The sequence below is a fragment of the Phacochoerus africanus genome, chromosome 11 (assembly GCF_016906955.1).
Source record: "Phacochoerus africanus isolate WHEZ1 chromosome 11, ROS_Pafr_v1, whole genome shotgun sequence".
Classification (NCBI taxonomy): Eukaryota; Metazoa; Chordata; class Mammalia; order Artiodactyla; family Suidae; genus Phacochoerus; species Phacochoerus africanus.
The window spans coordinates 32,361,816-32,375,965 of NC_062554.1; the positions used below are offsets into that span (position 1 = coordinate 32,361,816).

General features: G+C 35.5%; 1 protein-coding gene across 8 annotated transcripts in view; it reads left to right on the forward strand.

Annotated features, from left to right (window-relative positions):
• Nucleotides 1–14,150, forward strand: part of CEP126 (centrosomal protein 126) — an 83,422-nt gene that overhangs the window by 67,219 nt on the left and 2,053 nt on the right. For 2 of the 8 annotated variants that reach the window (XM_047752843.1, XM_047752839.1), the window contains one exon: nt 5,937–6,001. The exons of 4 other annotated variants lie outside the window; for them this stretch is intronic. In XM_047752843.1, coding sequence (XP_047608799.1) covers nt 5,937–6,001 — 65 coding nt within the window. Of the gene's footprint in view, nt 1–1,726; nt 3,023–5,936; nt 6,002–14,150 lie in introns of those variants that run through there. 2 more of the 8 variants (XM_047752846.1, XM_047752841.1) reach the window with 2 other exon arrangements.

Genomic DNA, 14,150 nt, shown 5'->3' on the forward strand with positions numbered 1-14,150 from the left:
GGGTGGAAAAATCTTGTGTAACTTAAATTTTAGTATTAAGTAGATAAGGGGAGAAGATGCAAAGTTTTTTCACCTCTCTGTCTCTGTATGTCTGTGTAGGATGTAACTCTTTTAAGAGCTTTTGTCAACAGCAGTCTCTTACTAAAAGAAATTCTAGGGAGTTCCCTTCATGGCTCAGTGGCTAACAAACCAGACTAGGATCCATGAGAATATGAGTTCAATCCCTGGCCTCGCTCAGTGGGTTAAGGATCCAGCATTGCCGTGATCTGTGGTGTAGGTTACAGATGCAGCTCGGATCCTGAGTTCCTGTGGCTGTGGCGTAGACCAGCAGCTGTAGCTCTGATTCGACCCCTATCCTGGGAACTTCCACATGCCGCAGGTACAACCCTAAAAAGAAAAAAAAAAAAAATTCTAAAGAATGTGTTTCAGAAAACCAAAAGTAATCTTAGATGGACAGTCTGAGAGGGTAAATTTTAGCAAACATTCTGTAAAACAATAAATGTAATTTTTAAAAAGTAGCATGTGTTTCAAAGAAAAAAAATAGAATTTAAATGCCTATCAAAAATAATACATAAATTAGAGAACATAAATGATGTTAAAGTGTACCAGGATTCTTGTATTGTTAAAGAATTTGATAAAGGTATAGATTAACTTTAGATGTTGAAAAATGAAATATGTCTGTGGTAGGATCTGACATTGCCATGGCTGAAGCTTGAGTCCCAGCTGTGGCTTAGATTCAGTCCCTGGCCCAGAAACTTCCATGTGCTGAGGGTGTGGCCTTCAAAAAATTTTTTTTTCTAAATAAACCAATGCTCTGAAAAATTAACCACAGTGGAAATTTTAAAGTATTTAGACATGAATAACAATAAAAATATTTTATGTATGGAGTTCCTGTCGTGGTGCAGCAGAAACGAATCCAACTAGGAACCATGAGGTTGCAGGTTCGATCCCTGGCCTTGCTCAAGTGGGTTGAGACTCTTGCGTTGCCATGAGCTGTGGTGTAGGTCGCACATGTGGCTCAGATCTGGCATTGCTATGGCTCTGGCATAGGCCGGCAGCAACAGCTCCAATTAGACCCCTAGCTTGGGGACCTCCATATGCCTCCAGCATGGCCCTAAAAAGACAAAAGACAAAAAAAAAATTAAGTATGTGTGTACTTATCAGTGTCTCCCAACCTGGACATTACAGACATTTTGGGTGAGGTAATTGTTGTCAAGGGCTGTACTATGCCTTGTAAGATGTTTAGCAACATCTCTGCCATCTCACCAGAATCTGCCATAGTACCTCCCCATCATGACAAGTGTTTTCAGACATTGCCAAGTGTCCCGTGTGGCAAAAAAAAAAAAAAAAAAAAAATCACCTGTGATTAAGAATCACTAGTATATATGTATTTTCATATATATATTATTCATATATAATCCACATATATAAATATATGTGTATTTACTGTGTATATATTCCACTTCTGCCTAAAAAGTAGAGGGCTGGAATGTATCAATCACACTAAAAATAAGAAAAAACAGAGAAACAACAAAAATATAGGTTTTCTTGAACCCATTAAAAAGCTGAGATCACAGCACAACCAAGTAGCCTGATATCCAAGGAAAGACAGGAGTTTCCAAGGAGAGACATGATGTGACCATTGACTCCCCTATGGCAGAATATGGGGTAAAGAAAAGCCAGGTTCCATACAAGCTGATATTAGGAATTATGCTTAAATTTTTAGGAAATTGCTAAAGGATAAATGTGAACTATTATGAGAACATAAAACCCCTGGAAGCTACAAACACAAGAAGAGTTCACACTACTCCCAAATTCTTTGTGAACCTACACTGTGTTCATGAGAAAAAGAGGGAGCACCACAGGAGACCAGAGAAATCCTCCCTCAGTGGTGCAGACCTGGAAAAGGGGAGCAGTCACAACTGTAGGAAAGGTATGAAGTCCCATGCAGAACCTTCTCTCCTACAGGATAAAGGTTATAAGGTACTGGGTCAGAAGCAACAAACTTCGTAACTGCCCCCAGAGCACAAGTGAAGACTTAGTGGGGGTAGGAGAGGTAAAGGAAATAAGCTTCTACTCTTGGAGAAGAGAGAAGAAGGACGCATGGGCCCAGATCATTAGAGATATCCCTCTGTTGGAGGAGGGGCACAAATTGTCTTATACAAAACCACCAAAGATATAAGGCAAAGTTTACTGCCATGGGAAGGAGGAACAAGATGACTAAGGCATAGAGGACATACCTAAGACTCAGATTGGACCAGGACAATGGAAAAACTCCCCTATTCCCCCATCACAAGGCCAGCAAGTACCAAATAACAAGCAATAGAAATTATCTGGAGAAAGGCAAGAGAATAGAGAGAGTCTCATATTGTGCAGATACACAGGAAAGCAAAAAAGGAAGGCTGAAAGCAGAACAGGAAAATTGAAGGAATAAAAAACCTCCATGATGCTACAGAAGCACAAAATAACACTAGAGGATTTTGAAACCATTGATGTACTGAAGGTAACCATAGCAACAGTAAAACCCAAACCTAACTCAATTCCTAAGTTGTTTAACTACACACACACACACACACACAATCTGTCTTTGTCTGATAGAAAAGACATAATGGGCATAATAGAGTATATGCCCATTTCTAGGCACATACTATTTATCCCGATATCCATTATTCGAGTCCAACCTTTATCCATAAGTCCACTAAAATTTATGAGACAAAAAAAAAAAAGCAAGGGAAAAAACTCACTGTCAAGGGACAAAGTGAGCAACAGACTGAGACACAGAAATGACCTAGACCTTTGAACTATCAGATAGTACTTTTAAATAACTATGACTAATATGTTGTAGTGGAAAAGGTGGACAACATGGGAGAGACTACAAGTATAAAGAGATAAAGACTTTCAGCTGACACTACTCAGCCATAAAAAAGAACAAAATAATGCTATTTGCAGCAACATGGAAGGAACTAGAAACTCTCATACTAAGTGAAGTAAGTCAGAAAGGGAAAGACAAATACCAAATGATATCACTGGAATCTAATATACAGCACAAATGAACCTTTCCACAGGAAAGAAAATCATGGACATGGAGAACAGGCTTGTGGTTGCCAAGGGGGAGAGGGAGGGATGGACTGGGAATTTAGGGTTAATAGGTGCAAACTATTGCCTTTGGAATGGATAAGCAATGAGATCCTGCTGTGTAGCACTGGGAACTATATCTAGTCACTTATGATGGAGCATGATAATGTGACAAAAAGAAATGTATGACTGAGTCGCCTTGCTGTACAGTAGAAAATTGACAGAGCACTGTTAACCAGCTATAATGGGGAAAAAAATAAAAATCATTAAAAATAAAAAAATAAAAGTAAAAAAAAGAATTTCAGCAGAGATGTGGAAACCATACAAAAAGTCAAATAGAAATGTGAGAAATAAGAACATTGTAACAAAAACATAAATGTATTTTATGGGCTTGTCAGTATTCTCAACAGAGCTGAGGAAAGAATTGATGAATTTGAAGATAAGTGAGAGAAAGTTTCCAAACTGAAACACCAAGAAAGAAAATCAAAAGGTTAAAGGAAAATACCAGAGCAGAGGATCTAAGAGCTGTGGGACAATATAAACTGGTCTGATAAACGTGATTGGAATCCCAATGTGAGAAATTGCAGACTTTTTTTCTGGGAAAATTAGCTACTGATTGAATTTAGGTAAAACCCCTCTTACATGGGGGTGAGAACCTGTCCTTGGGTTCCAGATAGCTATGAACAACTTATGGGGTCATTTCGAAACAAGCTGTTTGTCAGTTCATATTGGAACAATTGGATACCAAATAGAAATAAATTAAATTGAACTATCAAAAAACATACATGAAAATCATTTCAGAGTGATTAAAGATTAAGTGTGAAAAAATATAAAGCTTTTAGGAGATAATATAAGAAAATATTTTCTAAACTTAGGATAAGGAAGGATTTCTTAAATAGAGCAAAAGGAGCATAATCCATAGAGGAGAAAAATAATAAATTTGACTATATTAAAATTTAAAAATTCTCTTCATATCAAAACTCATTAAAAGAATGAAAGACAGGGCACCAAATGAGAGAAAATATTTATAATGCATAGAAAAAGAACTCATACAAAATATATATAAAGAACTCCTATAAATCAATAAGAAAAAAAGGCAACTCAGTAGAAAAATAGAGGGGAAAACTTGAACCAAAACTTCACAACAAAATGCAAATGACAATAAAATGCAAATGACAAAAATATTGATAGATATTCAACATCATCAGTAATGCAAAATCTGTTTATTAATGCAAAATAAAATGATGAGATAAATACTCTTCAGATATGTATGAGTTTAAAAGCCTGCAATGTGTTGGCAAAGATGTGCAGCATTAAATTAGTGTAGAATGTTAGTGGGAAAGTAAACGGTGACAATCTTTTAGGAAATGTACTGCCACCACCTAATAAGTTGAATATAAACATACTTTACGACCCAGCAATTTTACGTTAAAGTGCATACCCTAAAGAAAACCCTGTACATGTGTATCTGGAGACATGTATAAGAATTTAGAGATTATATTGTTTTAAAGCCATAAATTAAAAGCATCTAAAGATGGTATATCCATGTGCTGGAACACTATTCACCCAGGTAAATGAACAAATTACAGCTATACACATCACCATGGATGAATCCAAATAACATGATTTTGAGCAGAATAAGGTAAATTACAGGAGAATAAAGATGATACAATAACATTTATGTAAAGCCCATAAACATGCAAAACTAAACAATGTTATTTGGGGGTTGTGTTAAAACTGTGAAGAAACAAAGTCAATTTAGTGAGTTACCTCGGTGGGCAAGGGAAAGGGAGTACAATCCACAGGACAGTGTTCAGGTAGGGAGCTCCAGGGTGCCTCAAAGCTGTGATAATGTTTCATTGTCTTATTCTAGGAGGCTACACAGACATTAGCTTCATTATTTCTAATTAAAATAGGCATATGTGTTTTATATATTTTTGTGTTAATTTCAAAATTAAAATTCTTAAATAATATATTAATAAAAAGTGGGGCCTATAACCACAAAATCTGTAAATTTAAGGTGTAAAATTATGCAGATAAAAAGTGAAAACCTCAAGTCAGTGTTTTTGGAGAGGTTTTTGGGTTTTTTAACGTTAGATACTTTCACTTTTTTTTTTTTTTTTTTTTTTTTTAGGGCCACATTCTAGGCATATGGAAGTTCCCAGGCTAGGGGTAGAATCAGAGCTTAGCCACCAGCCTACACCACAGCCACAGCAACTTGGGATCTGAGCTGCATCTGCGACCTGCACCACAGCTCATGACAACACCAGATCCTTAACACACTGAGCGAGGCCAGGGATGGAACCTGCGTCCTGATGGATGCTAGTCGGGTTCATTCCCACTGAGCCACAACAGGAACTCCACTTTCACATATTTTAAATGCTTTATTTAAAAGATTCTGCCTGCATTTTTTTTTTCTTTTGCCCAGACTCTTGCTATTATATAGACAAAAGCCAAAACATTGAAAGGCAAGAGTTGACCAAATTACTAAATTTTTTGCACTTTGGTAGTTAGATAAATATATCCTCCTTTTTCCTAAGTTGCTTCAAGACTGAAATTTATTTTTTGTTTACATAGAAAAAGAAGAAAGTAAATTTTAAAAGAAAATCTAGCATTTGAATAAAGATTGGTATAGAAGAGTGAAAGTACAAAGAATGCCTTTTTAGCAGCGTCAGTTTTATGTGATTATTTTTAATCAAATTTCCTCAATTTCCTCACCTAATATAAGTATGAAGACAGTTTCTAGGAATAGTAGGAAGAAAGTCTCTTGCTCAATTTTAAATAATTTAACATAGAATTTAATATTTGATTAGTCATTCTCTTTCAGTACACATAACTAAATTATGATATAATTATTTCAGATATACAAGAAACTATTTGCAAAAATCCATCCTTCAAAAGTAATTTACAAATAATGCCTCTCCTGGTAAGTATTTTCAGAGCTTTTTTTTTTTCCAGTTTTAAGAAACTTCATAATTATATATGTAAGAATCCTGTATTGATATTAATTTTTCTTGAGATTGACTTTTAGGGAGTTTTTCCTCTGCAATCACTTTTCAACTTTAAGATGTTTTATTAGAATCAAGCAAATATCCTCTCATTTAAAAAGGCATAGTATAAAAATTTTTGCATCCAGAGCATTTCATCAGTCATGGGAACAGAAACAGGAGGTTAGTGCGCTGCTCTTCAAATAACTTCAGATCTGTAGCCTAATCAGGAGATTGTTAAGGAGTTTACATTGATAATGAGCCCATCGTTGCTCATATCCCTTTCACGTTTTCAGAGTTCAAAACTAGAAATTACCAGTTGGAATTTTTTTTTTTTTTATGTTTTGTCTCGACACTGGATTCTGCTAAAGATATGCATATAAATGAAAAACAGTCATTCCAACCAGAAATTTTCAATCCAACAGGGAGAAAGACATAAATGGATAGTGTAAACAAACAACTGTAGTATAAAGTAAAATTAGACTGTATGAGGTACAATCTTAGGAAAGCGCAGAAGGAATAAATCATATCTGGCCAGAGGTGATCAAGAGACATTCAGGTGTATGGAAAGGGCATCCTCAAGATACTACCGGCACTCCCACAAGACACAATTTAAGTGTTCAACAAAGAAATGCTATTTTAAAGGATTAATTGGATACTTGCTCAATCAATTTTCATCATGTGATTTTATCTGAAATGAGCAGCAGGAGAAAGTAAGATTATGCAAGTTCACTTCATTTCTTATTATTTGGTTTTACATAAATGAAGTCATACATGTCATCCACATGTTTCAGATTTTTGCTATGCTCTGGGTTTAGTAGTGAATAATAATAAGAAAGAGGCCATCCCTGCCCTCCTGCAGCTTTCTATTTATCTCTGAGCCTGTGGTTCTTAGAAGTGACCTTTTTGGTGAGGCATTTTTTTAATTAATAGTTATTTCCCCAATACAGTTTTTTTTCTACTGTACAGCATGGTGACCCAGTTACACATACATGTACAAATGAACCTTTTCACAGAAAAGAAAATCATGGTGAAGGATTTTCAATGCTGTGATTTGTAGAACTCTTAGCAAAGGTCATTCTGACTCCTGATATATTTTTTTCATGGTTACTTTTTACTTAGTAGTTTTGGGGTTTTTTGCTAAATTTTCCATCTCTACCAAGTAAGCAATTTAAGTCATTTTTTCAGTGATAATTTTTCTGAGTCTGAATTATGACTGTGACAAGTATTTGTCACTTATGATATTTATGATTCTTATATCACTTAAGTGAGATAATACCTATAGTGATTGAGATCAGTCTTCTATGCACACTTCAACTCAAGTTGAAAATATTTACTAACCACAGAAAACTGAGGATCAATTATAAATACTACTCAATAGAAGGAGAAAGTTACTAATTAGCAAATTACTCTGTTGTGCACATTGGTGCACTGTGTCATGTTGGTAGAGTATCTAGCTGATAACCAAAAAGGTAGTGATGTGGTTAGGGACTGGTAGGCTTGAAATTATTATTTTTTTTTATGGCTGCACCTGCGGTATATGGAGGTTCCCAGGCTAGGAGTTCACTCGGAGCTACAGCTGGTGGCCTACACCACAGCCACAGCAATACAGCATCTGAACCGCGTTTGCGACCTATACCACAGCTCATAGCAATGCCAAATCCTTAACCCACTGAGCAAGGCCAGAGATCGAACCCACAACCTCGTGGTTCCTAGTCGGATTTGTTTCCACTGCACCACTACAGGAACTCCAAAGTTATTTTTATCTTATATCTTTTTCATTCTTTTTGACAGGTGGTAACCATTAGCTTTCCTCAGTCTCTTTATCTCCAAACATGTTACTCTTCCTTATTTTAACATCACTAACATAGGTCAGCAACCTTCCATTTATGTATAAATGGTATAAATTCACAGAATTATTAACTGCCTGTTTAAATAGTTGGTATCAAAATTACTCCATCCCTCTCCTCCACTAAAACTGGATCATTTGCCACATTCTGCATGAAAATATGTGCAGTTTATTCTTGTTTGCCCTTTTGTCTGCTGTTTTTATTTTGTTATTTTCCTCTTCGCTTAGATTCCCCAGTTGTTTCCATTTTGCCAGCCACACTTTATTCATCGGGTGGATGGATGGATGGATCTATGAAAAAATAGAATGAAATACACAGGATAGGATAGGACAGGAGATGCATACTTAGCGTCACACAAACATACCTTTTAATGAACTGTTTAAATTACAAACATAATACTAGCCCTCTAAATACCTCAATATACATCTTTGTCCTAAGCACAGACCTTCTCCTGCATAACCACAATATCATCACATCCAAGAAACTTAATGTCAGATGTGATGTTATCTTATACACGCTCCATATTCAAAGTTCCCCAGTTGTCTAAAAAAAGTCTTCTGCAGCTATTTTATCTCTCTGATCCAGGATCCAACCCAGGATTATATGTTTCATTTAGTTATCATATCTTTAACCTAGAAAATTCTCTTTGCTCTTTTTCAATCTTTCATGCACATTGACACTTTCTGAAAACCCATAATCTGGATTTGTCTGATTGTTGAATATCCCATGATCTGGATTTGTCTGATCGTTTTCTCATTATTAGTTTCAGGTTAGTATTTGTGGTGGATGCAGAGTTTTAAAGTTTAGATTTTTACAGCCCGTTTGTTTTCTTTTTATCAACTGGCCTTACATCTATCTGTATCTTGCCTTCAAGTCTTTTTTTTATTTTATAAAACTTTATTTTTTATTTCTTATTTTTTTATTAAAGTATAGTTGATTTACAATGTTTCTTAAAGTTCTATTGTACAGCAAAATGACCTAATCACATGCAGTTCCCCATGCTGTACAGTAGGGCCCCATTGCCCATCCATTCCAAATTTAACAGTTTGCACCCCAAAACCCCAAACTCCTCATCCATACCATTAGTTTGTCTTTTTATGGCTGAGTAGTATTCCATTATATATATGTACCACATCTTCTCTTTTTTGTGTTCACTTCTATGTCTTTTTTTTTTACTTTCTTTATTAAAGTATAGTTAATTTAGTGTTTCTGTTGTACAGCAAAGTGGCCCAATTACGTCTATTTCCCTGTGCTGTGCAGTAGGGCCCCATTGCCCATCCGTTCCAAATATAACAACTTGCATCCAAAAAGCCCCCAAAATTCCCATCCATCCAATTCTCTCCCCCTTCCCCCTAGGAACCCCAAGTCTCCTCTCCTTGGCCATGATCTGTTTCTGGTTTTTTTAGATAGGATCATCTGTTCCATATTTTAGATTCCACAAATAAGTGATACCATATGGTATTTGTCTTTTTCTTTCTGGCTTACTTCACTTAGTATGAGAATCTCTAGTTCCATCAATGTTGTTGCAAATGGCATTGGTTTGTCTTTTTTATGGCTAGGTTATATTCCATTGTAGATATATACCACATATTCTTAATCCATTCATCTGTCGATGGACATCTGGGCTATTTCCATGTCTTGGGCATTGTGAATAGCACTGAGATGAACATAAGGGTGCATGAATCTTTTTGAATGAATGTTTTGTTCAGATGTATGCCCAGGAGTGGGATTCCTGGATCATATGGTAGTTCTGTATTTAGTGTTCTGAGGTACCCCCATACTGTTTTCCATAGTGGTTGTGCCAATTTATATACCCACCAACAGTGAAGGAGGGTACCCTTTTCTCCACGGCCCCTCCAGCATTTGTTATTTGTTGATTTGTTAATAATGACCATTCTGACCAGTGTGAAGTGGTACCTCATCGTAGTTTTTATTTGAATTTTTCTAGTAATTAGTGATGTTGAGCATTTTTTCATGTGCCTGATGGCTATCTGTATGTCTTCTTTGGAGAAATGTCTGTTTAGGTCTTCTGCCCATTTTTAAATTGGGCTGTTTGTTTTTTGTTGTTGTTGAGTTGTATGAGTTGTTTGCATATTTTGGAGATTAAGCCCTTGTCTGTTACATCATTTACAAAGATTTTCTCCCATTCTATGGGTTGTCTTAATTTTTTTAATGTTTTCCTTTGCTCTGCAAAAGCTTTTGAATTTAGTTAGGTCACATTGGTTTATTGTCTTTATTGTCATTATTCTAGGAGGTTGATCAAACAAGATATTGCTGTTATTTATGTCAAAGAGTGTTCTATGTTTTCCTCTAGGAGTTTTATAGTATCTGACCTTATATTTAGGTCTTTAATCCATTTTGAGTCTATTTTTGTGTATAGCGTTAGAGTGTTCTAATTTCATTCTTTTACATTTAGCTTTCCAGATTTTCCATCACCACTTATAGAAGAGACTATCTTTCTTCCACTGTATGTTCTTGCCTCCTTTGTTATAGATTAGTTGACCATAAGTACTTGGGTTTATTTCTAGACTTTCTGTCCTGTTCCATTGGTCTATATTTCTGTTTTTGTTCCAGGACCATATTGTTTTGACAGCTGTAGCTTTGAAGAATTGTTTGAAGTCAGGGAATTGCTCCATTTTTGTTTTGGTTTGTTTGTTTGTTTCAATATTGCTTTGGCTATTCAGGGTCTTTTGTGTTTCCATACAAATTTTAAAATATACTGTTTTAATTCTGTGAAGAATGTCCTTGGTAATTTGATAGGGTTTGCACTGAATTTGTAGCTTGCCTTGGGCAGTAGAATCATTTTGACAAAATTGATTCTTCCAATCCAAGAGCATATCTTTCTATCTGATTGTGTCATCTTTGATTTTGTCCATCAGCGTCTTAATAGTTTTCAGAGTATAGGTCTTTTGTCTCCTTAGGTAGGTTTATTCCTAGGTATTTTATTCTTTTTGATGCAATGGCAAGTGAGATGGTTGCTCTGATTTTTCTTTCTGATGTTTCATTGTTAGTATATAAAAATGTAATCAATTTTTGTGTATTAATTTTGTATCCTGCAACTTTGCCAGATTCATTGATTAGTTCTAACAGTTTTCTGGTAGTGTCCTTAGGGTTTTCTAGGTATAGTATCATGTCATCTGCAAAGTGATAGTTTTACTTCTTCTTTTCCAATTTGGATTCTTTTTATTTCTTTTTCTTCTCTAGGCTAGGACTTCTAGAGCTATATTGAATAATAGTAGTGAAAGTGGACATCCTTGTCTTATTCCTGATCTTAATGGAAATGTTTTCAGTTGTTCACCATTGAGAATGATGTTAGCTGTGGGTTTTTCTTTTATGGCTTTTATTATGTTGAGATAGGTTTCCTCTGTGCCCACTCTCCGGAGAGTTTATATCAGAAATGGGTGTTGAATTTTGTCAAAAGTTTTTTATGCATCTATTGAGATGATCATATGGCTTTTATTTTTCAGTTTGTTGATGTGGTGTATCACACTGATGGATTTGTGAATATCGAAGAATCCTTGCATCCATGAGATAAGTCCCACTTGCTCATGGTGTATGATCCTTTTAATATATATTTGTATTTGGTTTGCTAATATTTTTTTGAGGATTTTTACATCTATGTTCATAAGTGATATTGGCCTGTGGTTTTCTTTTTTTATGGTATCCTATTTAACTGTTTGTTATTTAGAGTCCAGAAAATAGACGTCCAAGCTTTTAGAATTATGTTAAAGCAAGAGTAAATATGTACTGAGTACCTCCCATAGGAATAAAGTGCATGGGCTTTTGGTATATTTTGGTCTTTTAAAAGATTTCAAAATTTGTTCCTGAATCTCCATTGTTATTTCATATAAGTCAAATTATTTATTATGCAAGTTCTAGAAAGGCAATATATTCCTACACTCTCTGTATATATGACACAAAAGACTATTTGAACTGTATTGTATTTACCAGGCCAATTGTGTATAGCCTAGTTCCAGTCAATAGATATTTTTCTAAAAAAGACTTCCATCTCTTCAAACAGTGGGAAAAAATCTATTTGGTGTATTTTTTATTTTGAAGATGTTGCAGGTAAGCTTTTTATCAATGATTTTATTTTATTTTACATTTCACTTCCAGTGTTTTCATACCCATATGAACTTAAAGAATTTTGTTTTTAAATTATAATGTGTTATGTAATAGCTTTACAATTTACAAGTATTATGTAGTTAATTCAGAAACTGTATTTCTCAGCCTACCAACATTAATTATATAATATCTACTAGGTACCCTAATACTGAAAACCCAAATGTCAGTGGTTTAAAATTTGAAAAATGATATTTAATTCTCAGAAATTATAGCTCTCTATTAAAATTTACAAGCTGAGTGAAGTTTATGTATTAATCCACTACACCTTATCCCACATGTGCATGGTATTGTTGTTGTTGTTGTTTGTGTATTTACCCCATTCTATTGCTCTTTGGGGCTTTTTCCCTCCACAATGCTTGATGGTATTAATTTGGGTTTCTCAACTCAGGCAGAGAAATAAACTGATATATTCATTCTTGCTAAGGTGTTTAGTATGAATTTTGAAAGACACTTCATCATTTAAAAAAATCATTTTAAAAGATTTAAAACCATTTAAATAATTTAAGACCAATATCTGGAAAGAAAAATAATGAATTTCTAACAGTGGGACTTCAGACTCTTTAACACTGAGTGAGAGGAATAATTTTAAGCAGGAGAACCTTCTCATTATCTCTCATAGCACTGGCAGTCAGCTGCTTTAGAGCAAGTGCTGTTCTGAGGTTTCAGAAAGAGGTTCCAGGGAGTTCCCGTTGTGGTGCAGTGGTTAACGAATCCGATTAGGAACCATGAGGTTGCGGGTTCGGTCCCTGCCCTTGCTCAGTGGGTTAACGATCCGGCGTTGCCGTGAGCTGTGGTGTAGGTCACAGATGTGGCTCGGATTCCCCTGTTGCTGTGGCTCTGGCATAGGCCGGTGGCTACAGCTCCGATTCAACCCCTAGCCTGGGAACCTCTATATGCCGCGGGAGCGGCCCAAGAAATAGCAACAACAACAACAACAAAGACAAAAGAGAAAAAAAAAAGAAAAGAAAAGAAAAAGAAAGAGGTTCCAGGGACACTCTTTCCTGTGTCCTTTTCACTGAACACTCATAATCATCTTAATAATAATAGTATTATGACCCCGTAGAGCACCTGTGATGATTATATGAGATAATAAGCCATGTAAAGCATTTGGAGTACAGCCTGTAATATAGTATATGCTAAATACATGTTATATGGCATAATTATTATTATTGCCACCATTATGATTATCTTACTAGTTTAAATTGTCTCATAAAAAAGTAACATTCCAGGAGTTGCACTATAGCACAGCAGGTTAAGGATCCAGTGTTGTCTCTGCCATGGCATGGGTTCAGTCCCCGGCCCAGTGCAGTAGGTTAAGGATCTGGAGTTGCCACATCTGTGGCGTAGGTTGCAGCTGTGGCTCGGACTCAGTCCCTGGCCCAGGAACTTCCATATGCTGCAGGTGCAGTCAAAAAGAGAAAAAAAGTAACATTCCAGAAAGCACTTGAATGAAATTTACCTGCAAATTATAAATTTCCCTCCTAAAAAACAGGAATTACTCTAAAATCTGTAACAATGTGTAGTCCACCTGCCTTTCCTCTTAGACTATCAGTATTCCATTCGCATTACTCTGTTCTGCCTCCATATTTTTCTCATTCTTTGCTATGTTTGTGCCAGTTCCTATCTGCACTATTAGTTTTGCCCTAATCTTCAAATCCAACCCTCCAAAGCTCCAGTTCAATGTTACTTCTCCCATGAAGCCTTCTGTGACCAAACCAGCTGATATTTTTACCCCCCTCTGAACTTATTACTGTAATATAGCTGGTTTTATGCGTATGTTCCATGTATACTTCTGTTAGTTGTCTCTACATGAATAGTCTTCTTTAGAACTATATTCTGAGAGACTGTTTTTCAACTTATCTGCCTACTTCATAGAAACTTGTGGATACTAGATACTTTAAAATATGGTTGATTTTTATAATTTTTTATACATGGTCTTTGGATATATAAATCATCCACAGTTTTCAGACTGAATTAAAATGCAGTGATTTATTTGAACCTAAAACTTTTTTAGTATTCTGAAGATTTTTATACTCCATAAAAATACCAGTATTTCTAGGGTTCTTCCAAAGCCCTTTACTTAGTGTTAATATTTAATCACTTGGTACTCTTT